This window comes from Mesocricetus auratus, unplaced genomic scaffold (genome assembly GCF_017639785.1).
Source record: "Mesocricetus auratus isolate SY011 unplaced genomic scaffold, BCM_Maur_2.0 Super-Scaffold_100004, whole genome shotgun sequence".
Classification (NCBI taxonomy): Eukaryota; Metazoa; Chordata; class Mammalia; order Rodentia; family Cricetidae; genus Mesocricetus; species Mesocricetus auratus.
In genome coordinates this window covers 93,249,321-93,267,978 of record NW_024429189.1, presented here as the reverse complement: position 1 = coordinate 93,267,978, position 18,658 = coordinate 93,249,321, and the positions used below count along the sequence as shown (strand labels likewise).

At 38.6% G+C, this 18,658-nt stretch overlaps 1 protein-coding gene across 9 annotated transcripts in view; it reads left to right on the top strand.

Annotated features, from left to right (window-relative positions):
* The window catches only part of Gabpb1 (GA binding protein transcription factor subunit beta 1), a 49,348-nt gene that overhangs the window by 10,210 nt on the left and 20,480 nt on the right, over positions 1-18,658 (top strand). For 4 of the 9 annotated variants that reach the window (XM_040746223.1, XM_040746227.1, XM_040746224.1 and 1 more), the window contains exons 2-6: positions 8,913-9,020; positions 14,481-14,648; positions 15,737-15,931; positions 17,618-17,765; positions 18,093-18,206. In XM_040746223.1, coding sequence (XP_040602157.1) covers positions 8,913-9,020; positions 14,481-14,648; positions 15,737-15,931; positions 17,618-17,765; positions 18,093-18,206 — 733 coding nt within the window. Of the gene's footprint in view, positions 1-8,655; positions 8,732-8,912; positions 9,021-14,480; positions 14,649-15,736; positions 15,932-17,617; positions 17,766-18,092; positions 18,207-18,658 lie in introns of all 9 variants that reach the window. The other 5 variants (XM_040746226.1, XM_040746225.1, XM_040746222.1 and 2 more) reach the window with 4 other exon arrangements.

The window sequence follows — 18,658 nt, the reverse complement described above, 5'->3', positions numbered from 1 at the left end:
CAGATGTGTGCATTGGCAAGGTGGGTTTGACTGCAAATGCTTTTCTAAATGGTGCTTTGCTTAGTCTTGTACCAATGTCTGACCTTTCTCTGCTAGCATAGCCTTAAAATATTACTACACTTTAATTCATAATCTCCAGTCAATGTTTTGATTTAAAAGTTTAATTAGAAAAATACAAGTAGCTTTACGGGGGACATCTGTTAGGACGAAAAATTTTTTTGCTGTCTTGAAAATCCAAAAGAAAAAGAAGTGGTAAAATAAGGTGGTGGTGGTGCCTTTACTCCCAGTACTCAGAGGCAGAGTTCAAGGACAGTTAGGGCTACATAATGAAACCCTGCCTCAAAAAAACAAAACAAAGCAAAAAGTGGTGAAGTATGAAGGGATTTGTTCTAGCTCTTATATTAATGACTGAGTTAAGGCTGGATTCAAAGTAGGGTATTTCAGATTACTAAAACTCTAAATTGTAGGAAATCTAAAGTTACAATAAGTCATTTTTAGGCTAGTTGTAGTTTTGCTTCTAATATAAAAATGACAGTTTCCTTCCTTGCTTATTTTGATTTTTTTTTTTTCTGCTCTTAAGAATCACTATGGCTGCGGGCGGTGGTGGCGCATGCCTTTAATCCCAGTACTCGGGAGGCAGAGGCAGGCAGATCTCTGTGAGTTCAAGGCCGAGCTGGACTCACAGCCTCCAAAACAAAACAGAGAAACCCTGTCTCGTAAAACCAAAAAAAAAAAAAAAAAAAAAAAAGAAGAATCACTATGGGTGTCTATCAAAATTTGTTATTAAATCTTAATAATTTATCACATACATGGCAGTGATTAAGTTTAATTTTCAGTTTCTAAATTTTCAAAGCATTTTAAAAATTGCGCAAAAATGAATAAAAGATTTTATTTTCTGTACGTGTGTGTGTTTGAATGTATGTATTTGCACCATGTGTTTTCAGGTGTTTGTGGATTCCAGAAGAGGGCGTCATATCCCCTAGAACTGGAGTTAACAATGGTTTGTGAGCCATTCAGTGTGAGTGCTGGGAACTGAACCTAGGAGCTCTGCAATGCAGCAAGTGCTTGTAACTGCTTAAACTCCTCTGTGACGCAAAAAACAAAAGACCCAGAGACAGATATTGGGGTTCGAACTTCAAGCTGAATATCAGAAAAGCAAAGCAGCTGGCCACTAGCTTCTTACCTCTACCCCAGGCTGAATGGGCTGATCCTGTCTCTGTGAACTCTCACCAAGCCTCAGACTGTAACCTCTCCTCAGCATGGCTGGAAAATGAATGCCTTCTGCTGTATACTGAAGACCCTGCTTCTATCTTTTATACCCCTCTAGTGCTGGGATTAAAGGTGTGTGATCAATTACTCTTTTAGATTGATTCAATCCCTTGTATCCCTGGATGACCTTGAACTCAGATCCATTTATCTCTTAATTCTGAGTCCTAGGATTAAAGATGTGTACCACTACCTCCTAGCTTCTAGTTTATGGGATTAAAGGTGTGTGCCGGGCTTCTAGGCTTGTGACTGACTTGGCAAGCTTTAATAAGTCATAAGTAATAGATCACTACACTTCTCAGTGTTCCTTTTCTTTCCAAGACTGCATGTTCTTGTTCTTTTTCACCGTTTCACCGTAGACCTGCCTCACCGTTTCCACTATCTACTGCATAGACTCAGCTGTAAATGGAGGTGGGGCTTTCTTTTGTCCCAACCACCCAGTCCCAAATTAACACACAAAAGCTTGTATTAACTACCGAGTGTCTGGACTATAGTTCAGTCTTATTATTAACTAGCTCTTACACCTTGAATTAGCCCATTTTTATTGACCTACATTTTGCCATGTGGCTTCGTGGCATTACCTGTTCTGTAGCACATTTATTCCTTTGACGACTGGCTTGTATCTGTCCCTGACTCTGCCCTTCTCTCTGTATTTTTAGTTTGGCTTTCCGGCCTAGCCTTATTGTGCCGTGCTAAAAGCCAAAGTAGCTCCTTTAGTGACCAGTATGGGCAAAACATATTCACTGTACAGAAGGATTATCCCACAGCATAACATTTTGTAGTCTTGATGTAGACCTACATCACTGTTATCAATATCCATGGCACAGACTCAACATTTTGCTGCAAAAAATTAGTTTATTTATTCTTTTTTTAGATTTATTTATTTATTTATACAGTATTCTGCCTGCATGTATACCTGCATGCCAGAAGAAGGTACCATGTTTCATTACAGATGGTTGTGAGCCACCATGTGGTTGCTGGGAACTGAACTCAGGACCTCTGGAAGAGCAGCCAGTATTCTTAACCACTGAGCCACTTCTCCTGCCCAGTTCATTGCTTTTTAATATAGTCTCAGGCAGCTTCTTGGGACAGGAACAACCCCCCCCCTTTGGCATAAATATCTCACAAATGTCCTCTAGAAAAGTTGTTGATATTGCTTTCCTTTGAAACCTCTTGAATTGGGCCTACACAGTCTGCTCTGCTCTCAGAACTACTGTCTTCCAGGCTTTTGTGAGAATGACCCTTTAAACTTTTGATTACAACACTCAACTGCTTTTCTAGTTCAAAGTTCCAAAGTCCTCCACATCCTCGTGTTCCATCTCACCTCATCTGCCCCCCACGTGCACGTACACGCATGCATACCCAAACACCCTTATCTGCTGTCGGGATCATTTTCATCACATACTTCTCAGCCCTTCCTTCCCCTTTTGCATTGGGCTCACCTAGGTTATCATCTATAAAATCTTCATAAGTTCACAAGTTCTGGGTGTAGACATCTTTGAGGACTATTGTTCAGCCTATATTCTGCAACATATGCATATATACAGACTGAAAAATTACTATTTTTGCTTTTCTCTGAGAAATGGCCTTGTTTAATCTTTTACTTAGCCTTCCAATAGCCATCATCATGCCTCCCAGACTGATTAGAAGTTTCGGGCCCTTCTTGAGAGGCCTACTGGCCTATGTTGGAGGTCTTCTTCCTGGAACCCCTGGCCTATTGCTCCAGCCTAGATTTGCTTTCCATGTTTGGCACAGCTCTTTCCTTGACGTCATCAACCTTTTGAATCCTTGTCTATTGCATTTATTTTGGGTTCTTATTTCCTAAGCCATCTATTCTTTCTGGGTTACTCTGCTTTGGTTAAAACAGATATTCTAATGATTTTTATGAAAGAGGAAAGCATTGGCCTTGCTTTTTGATTTTTTTTTGAGACAAGGTCTTGCTATGTAGCCCTGAATGACTTCAAGTTGGCTATATAGCCTACAGAGGCTTTTAACTCCTGGTGATTCCCCTCCCCCTTCCTCAGTTTCCTATTATGTCTACCTCAAAATGGCTAACTGGGTTGGGGGTTGGGAGACAGACAGCAAGAATGAGATTGCACCCAGGGCCTCTATCCCTGAGATCTGCCTCCAGTGCTCATTTTGTTTTTAAGATAAATGTATATTGTATAGTAGATGTGGTTGCACACATCTGTATTCCCAGCATTGAGGAGGCTAAAGGAGGAGGGTCTGAATATGAGGCCAGCCTTGGCTACGTGGAAGGCCTTCTCAAAAGAGAAAAGGGAGTATGGTGATCATTTTTCCCTTCCAGAAAAAGAATTACACAGGGAGGAGAGACCACACCCAAATCCCCAGATGACATACTGTCTTCTACTTCAGAAGCTTCCTTGTGTTCTCTTTAGAAGGCAAAAGAATTAAAAATCTAGAAGTTCAGTTCAAAATGTGTATACTTGATAAATCTTTTTATTTTTGCTTTCTTTGTATGATGAGGACAACAGTGAGATGTGACAAGATTCTGTGAATTTTGTTATTAGTGAAATTACTTTCTGTTTGTTTTTAGGAGTTACAGGTAGTTATGACTCCTTTGTGGGTACTGAGTACTGAACCCAAGTCCTCTGCAATACCAACAAGTGTTTTTAACTGTTGAGTCAGCTCTTCAGTTCCTGAGTTCGTTTCTCATGAGAGTTTTGACAATTATATATTGATTGCTAAGAACATTCCATAGAGCTATATACATAATAATCTTGCATCTTTTTACTATTTAAGATTTGTTTATTTATCACATATACAGTGTTCTGCCTACATGCCAGAAGAGAACACCAGATTGAATTGTAGATGGTTGTGAGTCACCATGTGGTTGCAGGGAATTGAACTCAGGACCCCTGGAAGAGCAGTCAGTGCTCTTAACCTCTGAGCCATCTCTTCAGCCCCCTTTTTACTATTTAAAAAAGCTTTTCAACATCTATATTAAAAAAGCTTTTCAACTTATATATTAAAGGTTTTTAGGCTTTTCTGTAACATAGCTTTGATGTAAATATTTTTAATAAAAGTTTGTTTTTAATTACATGAGTAATTATGTGTTCATTGTACAAAACAATAAATTGGAAATTTTATAATCATACCTTATTGTTTTTAGTTCTTTTTTGTGTATTTTTTTTACACAGTTCAGTATGTTGTATATAAAGTTTAGGGTCATGCTTCTTAAACCCATTACATGCTATTTGTAAATATTTTAAAGTAAAAGTATTAAAGTTAAAGTTATTTAAGTATGTATGCTTGTATAAGCTGTTGTTCTGGTAACCACTAGATGACACTCAACAAGTATAATTCTTAAGAGCTGAAGTAACTCTCAATCAGATGAAGTTTTTAGGTGGGTCTGAAATGTTTGGTTTTTTTGTTGTTGTGGTTTTTTTTTTTTTTTTTTTTTTTAGACAGGGTTTCTCTGTGGCTTTGGAGGCTATCCTGGAACTTGTTCTTGTAGACCAGGCTGGTCTCAAATTCATAGAGATCTACCTGCCTCCGCCTCCCAAGTGCTGGGATTAAAGGCGTGTGCCACCAATGCCCGGCTGAAATGTTTTAATTTAAGTAAAACAATGATTTATGTTAGACTGTGATAAGCATTTCATAAACAGCAAATAAATTGGAGGTGGAATGTGTCTCATGCATGCATGTGTGTGTACACCAGAGGCTGAAATCGACTGTCTTCAGTTGCTCTCTACTTTATTTATTGGAGGCAGTCTCTCACTGAACTTAGTACCTGCAGGGTGCTAGGTGGGGGGCCACCACATCCTCCTGCTGTTGATGTGGTTCTGGGAATCTGAACTCTGGTCCCCATGCTTCACAGCAGCCCCATTACCTGTTGAACCATCTCCCCCCCCACACCAGCCTCTTGGTCATTTTCATTGTCTGTACACAACTGATTTTCTTTACTAGTCAGAATTACTGTTTTGTGTTTTCAGGTGAGCATAAAAAATGTTTGGTGAGTTTTGGTATTTTTCATTTTTTAAAGTTTTATTATTTTTATCTGAACAAGAAAATGAGATCATCCTTGATTTTGGTGATGCTTGATCACATGTATTTTCTTCCCATTAGATCTATTTCTACATTTAAAAATAATAATTCTTTGGGTGCTGAAGAGATGGCTCCTGGGTTAAGAGCACTGGCTGTTCTTCCAGAGGTCCTGAGTTCAAATTCAGAAGCCAGATGGTGGCTCACAACCATCTCTAATGAGATCTGGTGCCCTCTTCTGGTGTGCAGGGATACATGCAGGCAGAACACTGAATATATAATAAATAAAAATAAAAATCCCTTTTGTTAAGTTGAAATGAAAATTATAGTTTTAGGGCTAGAGAGATGGCTCAGTGGTTAAGAGTATATTCCATTCCAGCAGAGGACTCAAAACACACAACAAGAATACTTCTAGAATTCTTGCCAGGACCATGAAATGCTAGAGCCTTCCCTGCCTTTAATCTCAAATACTTCTCCACATATACAAAGGGCCTCTAGGGGACAGTGTTGCTACTTTTGAGACCACTGATTTCTAAGTGACATGAATCTGTTACATTGTTTATGGTTTAAAAAAACAATAGCTTCAGTACACAGGATCATAAATATGAGAGGTTCTGAATAACTGAAACATGGAGAAGTTATGGGAGAATATTTATTCAAATGTTCAACTGTAGTGTAGTATAGATCATCAAGTCTGTTCTTCTGTAGCCTTCATTTTCTTCCATTCCTGTTTAGGAAGGCAGGCATGTCAGACTTTCTTCAGTGTGGCTTTTACTTAGTAGACAGTTGCATAATGTAATTTGTTCCTTTATAATTTTTTAATTAGGTAGGCAGAATAGTAACTATAGAAACTATAAAATTGGAAATTTTCCCCTAATCATATTATTGGTTCACTTGCTAATATTTTAGAACTAATATATATACATGTATATATATATGATATATATATTAGTAAAAATATCAACAAGTGATCCGATAGTATGATACAGTATATATATCCCAAGGCTGGTGGTGAATTTATGATCCTTTTATCTACTTCAGTCTAACAGTTGCTGAGATTACATTCATGTATAACCACACCTTATTATATTGTTCTTTATGCACATGTTTTGATATTCTAACTATGTCTGTTGGCTTAGCATCACATAAGTCTGTGTTGTGTAGCTTCAAACTAATTAAACAATTACATCCTGTGGTTTGTTTCTCTAATTAAACTACTTTTCTGCCTTTAGATTTTTAAAAATATAACACATGTATTTCCCCTTTAGAATAGGTTCATAGACTTAGTAATTTAGCCAGTGGGTTTTTGACATTGTTTAATTTTTTTTTTTTTTTTTACGAGACAGGGTTTCTCTGTATGGTTTTGGAGGTTGTCGGTCCAGCCCGGCCTCGAACTCACAGTGATCCGCCTGCCTCTGCCTCCCGAGTGCTGGGATTAAAGGCGTGCGCCACAAACGCCCAGCGACATTCTTTGATTTTTTAATAAATTTACTAAATTAAGTTTAAGCTTTTGGGCTGGAGAGATGACTCAGAGGTTAAGAGCACTGGCTGCTCTTCCAGAGGTCCTGAGTTCAATTCCCAGCAACTGTATGGTGGCTTACAGCCATCCATAATGAGATCTGTGCCCTCTTCTGACATGCAGGCATACATGCAGACAGAAGTGTATACATAATAAATAAATCTTAAAAAAAAGTTTAAGCTGGTCCATTTTTACTACTGTTGGCATACATGATAGAGCAGTGTGTGAAAGTGTAAGTTTCAATCACCTTTGACTACAGTAGGAATTACTTTAAAATTATTTTACATGTATCAGTGATAGCTAACAGTGCTTTATTTTTGGCAGAATACATGGTCATCATGTTTTTTTGCTACCTTGTTCGATTCTTGTTTATGTTTCCTCCCCCATCTTTATTTATTTTCAGTTAGGCTGTGTGTGTGTTTGTACATGCTCATGCTTTTATTAACAACTAAAATAGAAGGTACCTGTTGTACAACACAAGTAGTAATTGTCTGTAACTGATAACTGGAGGTTTCTTATATTCTAATATAAATCATTTATAAATGCAGTTTCTTTTATTAAAAAGTTTCCACCTGGCCGGGCATTGGTGGCGCACGCCTTTAATCCCAGCACTCGGGAGGCAGAGGCAGGCGGATCTCTGCGAGTTCGAGACCAGCCTGGACTACCAAGCAAGTTCCAGGACAGCCTCCAAAGCCACAGAGAAACCCTGTCTCGAAAAAACCAAAAAAAAAACCAAAAAAAAAAAAACCAAAAAAAAAAAAAACCCCAAAAAGTTTCCACCTTTTTATTTTGTCTGTACAATTCAGAAAAAAGCTATTCTGAAAGTGGAATATACGTGCAGGCACTTGTAAAGACTGCAAATTTCAGATATGCTAAATGCTTTACAAGTCACTTTCAAACACTGTGAGCCAATTGGGCCTTTACATTGCCATCTTTTAAAAATCAGAATATTTTGATTCCAGCCTTCCTTTTATTGCTCCAAACTAATAAAGAATTATTTTTTTCTCTTTTTTGAGTGACAGCTGTTCACACAAGTCACTCCTGCCCCATGGTTCATTTCTCCTTTATGACTTTTTACCTTGTGACAGAATTCTAGCTACATCTTTTTCTTATTAAATCTCAAAAGATTCCCCTAGAGAACTACAGTTTTTCTTGTTCTCTTTCCATAGCATATTCTGCAGTATCACAGACTAGGCTCTGTATTGGAAATATTCTCACTCCTCAGAATGACCATCCTTGGAATATGAGCTCCTCTGACCAGTTCAAGTTTATGTTCACCTATAGATTCCTATCTTGGTCTTTTCTGACATATCTGTCTGTCTTCCCTGCCTCCCTCTTCCTCCTTCCTCCCTTGACTGGGACATTAGTCTTTAGAGAATTCTTGAATGCAAGATAAATCTTGTTTAGATTTTTTTTTGTTTTTTGTTATTGCTGTTTTTTGTTTGTTTTTGTTGTTGTTACTTGAGACAAGGTTTCACCATGTAGCCTTGGCTGTCCTGGACCTCACTCTGTAGACCAGGCTGGCCTTGAACTCACAGAGATCTGCTGCCTCTGCCTCCCGAGGGCTGGGATTATAGGCTCTGGCTTCTCTGTAGAGTCTTAGACACCTGTCCTGCTCGTAAGATCATTCAACTCTCCTTTTAGTATTTGCACGGAGTGTGAACTGTGCCCCCTTCTGGGAGATTAAGTGTACACTGTTTGCACCAGTTTAGAAGACATTTGTTTTAGAATTTGAGCACACTTACTATTTTGGAAAGAGTTGGGTAGATTAGCTTACATCAGTAACAGGACAATATCTTGTACTTTACTTTTATAAAAAATGTTACCAGGCTGCAATAAAAATAGATACCACTTTTAATTCTTAGGCTCACTGTACCTGCTGCTTTACATCGTCTATCATTTACTGGCCATATATGAAGAATTTAAACCAGTTTTACTCAGGTAAAAATTTAGTGAGAAAAATATTTCAAGAATCAAAATATAAATTGCTTTGTGTGATCATTAGTTTTAGATTAACCATAGCACATTTGAAGGGATAACTGAGAATGGATTTAGGAATGAGGGGAAGTCATTTCACAGTATATAATGGAGATTCTGATGTCACTTCATGTGTTTCATTTAGATGTCCCTGGTAGATTTGGGGAAGAAGCTTCTAGAAGCGGCACGAGCAGGTCAAGATGACGAAGTTCGTATTTTGATGGCAAATGGAGCTCCTTTTACGACAGACTGGGTAAAGAGTGATCTTTATGTTATAGAGTTGCTTTATTTCTTCCTCCTCTTCTGCTCCTCCTCCCTTCTTCCCAGGTAAAAATTTAGCCAGCAGATATAATGTACACATACTCACTGTTGGGGGTGGTATTTGTTTTATAATTAAAGCTATCTTTCAAAAAGATTTATTTTTATAATTTTTAATTTGTTTATATGTCTGAGTATGTTCATGTGAGTGCAGGTGTCCATGAAGTCAGAGGTGTTGGATCCCCTGGAGCTGAGTTACAGGCAGTTGTTAGTTACCAGACATGGGTGCTACAAACTGAACTTGGGACGTCTGCAAGAGAAGTAGGGAAGCACATGCTTTTATGGCTGAGCCTTTTCTCCAGCCCCTAATTAAACTGTCTTTTAAATGAATGCATTGCTCATATTATTTTCTTAATGATAGACAGTCTTATCCAATCAATATCTGTGAATAAAGGTTGTTTGTTTTAAAGAGTTTGGACTATACTAGTTTGGTGCGACTACATATATAGTTGCTTGGATTCAATTTAAAGATACTATAACTAACAGGGAGAGAATGGATAATTCACAAAGTAATGAAGATGGGAGTTATAACTGCTCCTGGGAAAAAAAAAGTTTGTATTTCAGTTGCTGCTTGTGAAATTGTAAGAAATGTGACCAGGGAGGCAGAGGCATGTAGATAGTCAGAGCTTCCTGGTGAGACCCTGTAGAAAGAAAGAAAGAAAGAAAGAAAGAAAGAAAGAAAGAAAGAAAGAAAGAAAGGCAGAAAGAAAGGCAGAAAGAAAGGCAGAAAGAAAGGCAGAAAGAAAGAGTTTCTTGCAATAATAAGGCAGTGTGGAGAAGGCAGAAGACATACCTGCTCATTTCTGAGGGTAAGGCAAAAGGGATGGATGGTCTTAGGAGCACAGAGGGTTAGGGATCTGCACTATGTCGATGATAACAACAGATCTTTTGTTTGTTTTGGAAATTTTTATACAAATATCAACTCTTGCATACCTTTCATCCAACTTCGGAAACCACCAAATCATGTTAAATCTTGTTCCTCCATGAACTTTCTTTGTATTATTTTAAAGCAAATCCCAGGAATTGATCTATAAATAGTTCAGCATTTGTCTGTATCACTTAAATAAGACTCTTTCACTAAAGATTTTCAAGGAAATCCTGAGTGCTTTGCTAAGAACAAAGAGTGAATCTAAAACATTGAATGTCAGCTGAAACCCAGATAATTCATTCTCTGAGAACTGGTTGCTGCATTTATATTTCCTTGTTGGTTTCCCCAGCTCACCAGTGGGATTGCTCCGGGGGCTAACTCTGGGAGACAATTCCAAGAACTGCACTTGTGACATTCAGGCTATCTCAGAATACCCCCATCTCTCCCTACCTTCTCCCTGCTCTTGTGTGGGGCACTGCATGTAAGTGGCCTGATGTTAACTGGCATTGGGGGAGAGCTGGGAAAGTTTATTGAAGAGAATTTGGAATCACAAGTCATGTCTTGTGGTAATGTTTTATTTGTGATCTAACAAATAAAGCTTGCAGGAAGATCAGAGGGCAGAACTAGCCACACAAGTTAGCCACAGACACCAGGCAGTGGTGGCACACACCTTTAATCCTAGCACTCGGGAGGCAGAGACAGACTGTTCTCTGTGAGTTCAAGTCTACCCTGGGCTACACAAGATTGATCCAGTCTAAAAGAGAAACAGAGCCACACCTTTAATCCCAGTACTAGGGATGTAGGGGAGACAGGAATGATATGGCTAGGTAGAGAGGGGAATATAAGGCAGGAGGAGAGAGAAGCTCTTGACATTCAAGTCTGAGGTTTCCTAGAGACAGCATTCAGTTATGAGGATTCACAGGGACAGGATCACCCATTTGGTCTGAGGATTCAGTAGAGGTTAGAGGTCTTTCTTGTGGCTGGCTCCTTTACTTCTCTGATCTTTTAGCATTTAATCTAATATCAGATTCTGGGTTTTTATTATTAAGACCAATTAGAATTCGAGATACAATGTCTTACACATTTGAAGCCTGAATTCACAAAAAACCTGTGAATCTGAGAAACTATAGGCTGAGGAGTGTATGTAAAGTTTCTTTGCACTATGCTAAGGTCCTTTCACCTATGTCCCTGACTGAAGCAACTAGAGAAACCTACTTTTGAAAATCCCAGCTTTATATCCCGCAAGGAAAGTGAGCAGTTGAGTATTAACACTCGAACACAAAGCAGCTTGAATGTCTTACTGAAAGAACCTGACAGCAGAAGCAGCTTTGCCGAAGACTGTTAGAGACATAGTAGGAAACTCAGGGTGTAATGTAGACGCACAGTAGAAAATGGGATGTCATGAGTTGTGAGAGATACCATGACCTACAAAATGAATGTGGTGAATGTTATTCATAGTAACAAAGCTAGAAACAGCCAGCACTCATCAGTATTAGTAGACCCACAAAATGAGTGTGGAACAAGGTGAAGTAAGTGCAGTTACTTAGAATTTTGGGTTACTGCCCACAAATTTATAGCGAGTCAACTTGTTGAAAATGTATGCTCTTGAGGCTGGTGAGCTGTCTCTGGTTAAAAACACTTGTTGCCCTTGTGAGGAGAACCTGGAGTCCTTGCTCATCACTTACATGGCAGCTCATGACTGCCTGAAACTCCAGTTCCAGAGGATTCTTCTGAACTCCACAGGCATTGCATTCCTGTGGTGCACAGACATACATGCAGACACTCATATACATAGGAAAACAATTTCTTGATATACTACAGCTAATGCAGAAGGATTATAAACAAGGGTTAGTGTCCAAAGGATGTATATAAGGAGGCCCTGTGGGTCAGAGACAGACAGACAGACAGACAGACAGATGCTCAGTAGTACTTCACCAAGATAAAGTTAGAATGGCCAGTAAACATGAAATGGTGTCCAAATTCACCAGTGAATGGAAAGTAAAGCCAGAAGCTATTTGGCACATCTAGATTAGCGAAATGATAACTGGAATGCTAGCCTTGGTGAGGAAATGGTACAAAGGTGAATTGATGTAGCCATTTTGGAGGACAGTTTGACAGTGCTTAGTAAATTTTAATATGTATATGCCATTTGTGTCAGCTGAGCTTCTAGAATGTAGAATAAAATCTTTTTTACATGCTGGAGATACTAGAAGCCTCTCTGTAGCAGAATTGTGTATAATAAAGCTAGAAACAAAACAGCGTTCATTATTTGGTTAGTTCTGGCTTTTTCATGGAGTAGAATATTATAGAGAAAGTTAGTGTACTACATTTATGCCCATTAATATGTTTTTTTTTTTTTTTTTTTTTGGTTTTTTCGAGACAAGGTTTCTCTGTGGCTTTGGAGGCTGTCCTGGAACTCACTCTGTAGACCAGGCTGGCCTCGAACTCACAGAGATCCACCTGCCTCTGCCACCCTAGTGCTGGGATTAAAGGCGTGCACCACCAACGCCCGGCTATGCCCATTAATATGAATGCATCTTGTAAACATAATATTAGCAATAGAAAAATCAAAAGTACCAGTGGCAGGATTCTAGTAAAGTTCAAAACAGGAAGAACCAAACTACCATTTAAGGATTTGTAATTGATAGAAATTAAAGCAATGCTTGTCAAAAAATTCTGAGTAGGGACTGGGGAGATGGCTTAGTGGGTAAAATGCTTGCCATGCAAGCATGAGGCTCTTAGTTTGGCTCCTCAGAACTCACGTACACACGCACGCACACCAAACCCAATTTTGTCTGGAATACCATTTATCTGAGGGCTGAGGGCTTGTGATCAGGGAACAACATGTAGGAGGATTTAAAATTACTAGAAAGGTGTTCCTTCCGGACTCTGGTGTTGTCTTTATAGACATTTAATTATTCTTGAAACTACATGTAAATATGAATGTTACATGTATTTTTTTCTTTCATGTGAACCAAAAAGGAAAAGTCTCAGGGATAACAACAGAGATACAGAGTAGACCTAAGTACCTCATTGAGTATCTCAGTGGTTGTTCAATGGACTGTTAAAGGCTTTCATTAAATATAGAATTCGAGGGCAGAAAAAGGCTAGTTACATGAAAATACAACAAAGAATGAAAAAAGGATTCTTCAGCAACCTCACCTTTGATCCTTGAGGGTCTGTTAAAACTTCTATAAGATAAATTTTTGTTGTAATAAAATAATTATTTCTAAGGTTTGCTTTGTATTATGTCACTTGTGTGACTTTGAACAAATTGATGACCTCTCTACTTTAGGTGCCTTTATTGACATATCAAGGTAGGAATAGTACCCATGCTATAAACCAATATCCAAATGTCTTAGAACAATGTGGTCCATAGAAAGTGATTTAAAAACTGAGGTGAGCCAGGTGTTGGTGTCACACAACTTTAATCCCAGCACTCGGGAGGCAGAGGTAGGCGGATCTCTATGAGTTCTAGACCAGCCTGGTCTACAAGAGCTAGTTCCAAGACAACCTTCAAAGCCACAGAGAAACCCTGTCTCAAAAAACCAGAAAAACAAAACAAAAAAAACCCTGAGGTGATGGGCTGGAGAGATGGATCAGTGGTTGAGTACACTTGTTCTTGCAGGGGACCTGGGTTCAATTCCTTGAACCCACTTGGTGGTTCACAGCCATCTATAACCTCATTTTTAGGGGTTATGTCATATTCATGCATTTAGGCAAAACATTCATACACAAAATAAAATTAATAAATCTAAAACTAACTTTCAAAAAATGAACAGTTGTTGTTTAACAGTGGCAGCTTAGCAATTTTATGTTCTGGTGACATATCTCTTTTAGCATCATTGACTGTCATTCAGTTAGTGGGTTTTTTTGTGTATATGTAATGTATAATACATGTATAATATAGCCTAAATTTCACCTACTAAAAGACACGCTTCTGATACAAGACTCTTCTTTATTCTCAGGTCATAATTACCTCTCATTTTTAACAAAATTAATTCAAGTTGTCTTTCTGTTAGTAACAAAGAGCTAGGCATGGTATAATCCCAGCATTTAGGATGGGATGACAAGTTTGAGGCCTTGTCTAAAAGTAGAGAATGGGAGAGGAGGAGCAAGAAGAGACTTTTAATTAAACCACTGACTTTTCTGCATTAATACATGTATTGGACCTCTTGAGGGCTTCTTTGAACATAAGTCTAAGTTGAGTAATTTCTTTTGATGCTTGAATTACTATGTACACAATGTAATATGCGTCACTGTTTAAAAATACAGTTTTTTTGGCCAGGCGGTGGTGGCGCACACCTTTAATCCCAGCACTCGGGAGGCAGAGGCAGGCGGATCTCTGTGAGTTCGAGGCCGGGCTGGACCGACAGCCTCCAAAACAATACAGAGAAACCCTGTCTCATAAAAAACAAACAAACAAAAAAAACAAAAAAAAAAACAGTTTTTTTGTAAAAGTATGTCAAAAGCAACTAAAAGCTGGAATTCTTTTTTTCTGTGTTTGCATGTGTTCCTACATTATAGCTGGGGACTTCTCCACTTCATCTGGCTGCACAGTATGGGCATTACTCTACCACAGAGGTACTCCTCCGAGCCGGTGTAAGTAGGGACGCTAGGACCAAAGTGGACCGGACACCACTGCACATGGCAGCTTCAGAAGGCCATGCCAGCATAGTAGAGGTTTTGCTTAAGGTATGTCTTTTCTTCTTGAACTTAGATTTTGAATCCAAACCCCATACAAACTTTGCAAGATGAGAAAGGGGGAGAGTGCCTACTTTTTGTTTTGACAGGGCATTTATTAGAGATGTGTATAAGTCTGTCAAATGAATATTGCTTTAACATTTTCTTTGAAGGGGAAAACCTTACTGTAGGTGCATTCTCAGTTAATTGTCAACCACTAAAAGTCAGTCCTTTGCGTGAAGAACGTCCTTCATACTTAAGAATCCTATTCAGGGATGGTTAGCAAGCAGATTAACAATTAAATTATCATCAGTCATCTCAATGTCAAAGGGCCACACAGAAGATCCTGAGGCAGAGTGACAGCCTTTATTCTTGACACTTTTCATCCTAGCCTGTAGATGAACTCATCTGAAAGAAATGTAAGGAAGTCTAGAGTACAAATTACATGTAATCCTAGGTATTTTTAAAGTCACATTAAAAAGTAAAAACTCATTTTAATATTTAATTAACCTAGTGCATTTAAAACATCATTTCAACATGAGAGCAGAATAGAGATCATTGCTGAGATGTTTCATATTCTATTTGTTATTGAACTCCAGTGCTTATTTATACAGAGCACACCTGCACCCTGATTATCTGACGTATGCTCAGTAGCTAACCACACCTTGCTTGGCATATCAGACACTGCCCTAGACAGCTTCCTTCTGATTTCTTAGGTCCTGCTTGTTTTGAAGGCAAAGGGTATATTTAATTTTGAGGGATGGGAGGATCACCCAACATCAACCATTAACAAGTTCTGGAGGAAAAAGTCAGCACTGTCCTTCCCCTGTAAGGCTCTCCAGCCCTTTGTGACCCTAACCGAGTAACTGAATGCATAATTGTCTTATTTCAAGAAATTGGAATGAAAGTAGCTGGGAAAACCAGCATGGTAGAAAAATGATTGAATCACAGATAAATTATGTTTACCAACAAATATTTAACACCCCCCCCCAAAAATTGATGGTACCATTTCTTGCTTAGAAGCATTGTGGCTGATATTTTCATATCAGGGATTCTTTATTTCATATCTTGAAGTATACTGATTTTGAAATATTTTTTAGCACGGTGCTGACGTCAATGCAAAGGATATGTTAAAGATGACAGCTCTGCATTGGGCAACAGAACATAATCATCAAGAGGTGGTGGAACTCTTAATCAAATATGGTGCTGATGTACACACGCAGAGTAAATTTTGTAAAACTGCATTTGATATTTCAATAGACAATGGAAATGAAGATTTAGCAGAGATATTACAGGTAACTTGGCTTTGAGTTTAAGAAAACATGAAAGGCAGCTTGCAGCCAATGCTCTTTGTCTTGTAGCATCTCCTGTTGGATTCAGTTCTTTTGAATGACCTTGTTTTCTCCACTTCCTCTCTGTTCATTATTGTTGGTACTCTGGAAGGTTAGATGAGGCGCTAACCTTCTGTGCTTTCAGTTTCTGAATTCCCATTCTAGTCATTTATATTATTGTGTTGCACATTTGGATACCATTTTATCAAAACAATTGTAAACTACTTCATTAAGACTTGGTAACTAATAATCCTTGAATGAGTGGTACAGTCTGTTTTTTAATTTTTGTGTGTGTGTGCATGATGTGTGGGGTGTGGGGGGGTTAGAGAATGACTGTGGAGTCACTTCCATCTTCACGTGGGTTCTGGGGACTGAACTAAGGTTTTCAAGCTTCTGTGGCAAGCTCCTTTATCCACTGGACCATCCTGACCCCCCTCTTTATTTTAAGTCTACTTTGTCTAACATTAATATATGTACATTTTTTTAAAAATGTAAGTTGGGATCTAGCAAGATTGTATGTTTCTCTATCAGGGTTTTCATTTGTTTGGGCTTAGCTGCCCAGAAATGAGAATGAAAAGGTTCACTTTAGAGTATGGGCTGAGCCGGGTGGTGGTGGCGCACGCCTTTAATCCCAGCACTCGGGAGGCAGAGGCAGGCAGATCTCTGTGATTTCGAGGCCGGGCTGGACCGATAGCCTCCGAAACAATACAGAGAAATCCTGTCTCGTAAAAAAAAAAAAAAAAAAAAAAAAAAAGATTATGGGCTGAGCTGATTGACAGTTTGGTTTTGAACCCTTTCCCTTTCATCCCTTTTCTAATGGTGCAGTTTTTGGAATTTCCCCAGACAGTCCCCTCCTCCTTAACCTGTCTCTTCCCTTAGCATCTCGAATATGGCTGAAGCTTTCAATGGCAAAAACAGTAGATACCAAGGCAGACACATCTGACTGAAAGTGACAAAACTTTGTGAAGGTTTTGTGATATAGTCTATTCTGGTTTCTCTCTCTCTCTCTCTCTCTCTCTCTCTCTCTCTCTCTCTCTCTCTCTCTCTCTCTCTCTCTCTCTCTCTCTAACCCCCTATAAAAACAAAACAACTATTTGTAGACATAGTTATGTTTGGCTTTTCTGGTAATCAGGATTACTTCTTTCTTGTCCTGTTCTCAGTAGAACTCTCTAGATTACATGACTTCATTAAACTTCTACAACTTATAAAATGTGCTATATGCCAGGAGATAATGTTTTATGCTAATTCATTATTTTTTATATCTAGGAATACAATTTAAGGGTTGAGATTTAAAGATTGAGAACAATTAAATGGGAAGGCCATACTTTAATATGTCATGTTATATATTGCCTAATATAGCAATAAGTTAAATAATTCTACAGAACAGTAGACTATCTTTAATTATATACTTGCTCTGTGTTCTGTAAAACCTTTCAGAAAGAATTTCTCCTCTAGTGAGGTTTGCTCTCACTCAACAGAAGACCTTAAGATATAAGTTCATACCTATACTTAGAACTGTACTCTCAGAGCTTCATTATCAAGTCTTCTGAGAGACTGTTTCTTCATCTGTATATGTATATAGTACATTGGGAACCTGTCCCAGATGGGCTACCTGTGATTCTGAAAATATTGTGATAATTTGTTCCCTAGATTGCTATGCAGAACCAAATCAATACCAACCCGGAGAGTCCTGACACTGTGACAATACACACTGCCACACCACAGTTCATCATTGGACCTGGAGGGGTGGTGAACCTAACAGGTCTGGTATCTTCAGAAAATTCATCCAAGGCAACAGGTATTGAGATGCATGTGGGACAGCTGTTAGGATGCTAAACATTAATAGATACTCATCAATTTAAGGAAGAACTGTTGGAGAATGAGGGTAAGAATAATATCTACTCTCCTGGTCTCCATGCTATTAAAAAACAAAACAAAACAAAAAACCATTTTTTCTGAGATAAGTGAATCTAAAGAAAGGCGGTCTTACACATGCATGACAATACTACCTTTCCAGAACCGATGCTACCCAGTATCAGTTAAGACTTGGGGAAGAAGTAGAAGATGAGCAGGATGCCTTAGGTTAAGCACCCTAAAATTTCAATTCTGTTTTCTTTTCTCCTAGATGAAACAGGAGTATCTGCTGTTCAGTTTGGGAACTCCTCTACATCAGTATTAGCTACATTAGCTGCCTTAGCAGAAGCATCTGCCCCGTTGTCCAATTCTTCAGAAACTCCAGGTTAGAAAACAAATCAGATCTGTACAATGAATGTTTCAAGTTCAGCTTGATCTTTTCATAGTTCACTTTGTCATGGCTTTCCTCTGTGGTTAGTATTGTTTGAATCCTGTTCAGAAACCTCTTCATAATTTATTAGATTAGAACGTTTTGTTATCTTCAAGAGTCCTTACCTTAAATCTGTGTTTACCTTTGCAGTTTGTTCAGAATTGGTTGGCTGCATTTCTTGCTACTTGCTTATTTCTTACTAATTTAAGTTACTAGTTCTGATTTTCATTTTTGTATCAGCCACCAATGTGACTCAATATCCTGCTCCCACCTTTGTTAAAAATAAATAAATAAGGACAGGTGTGTGTCTGAGTGGTTGCAGAGGCCAGGAGGGTAACATAGAGGACTAAGGTGGGGTAAAAGCGTGCTCAGCTAGTGGGAAGCAGAATGGGGCATCCACTGCTTGG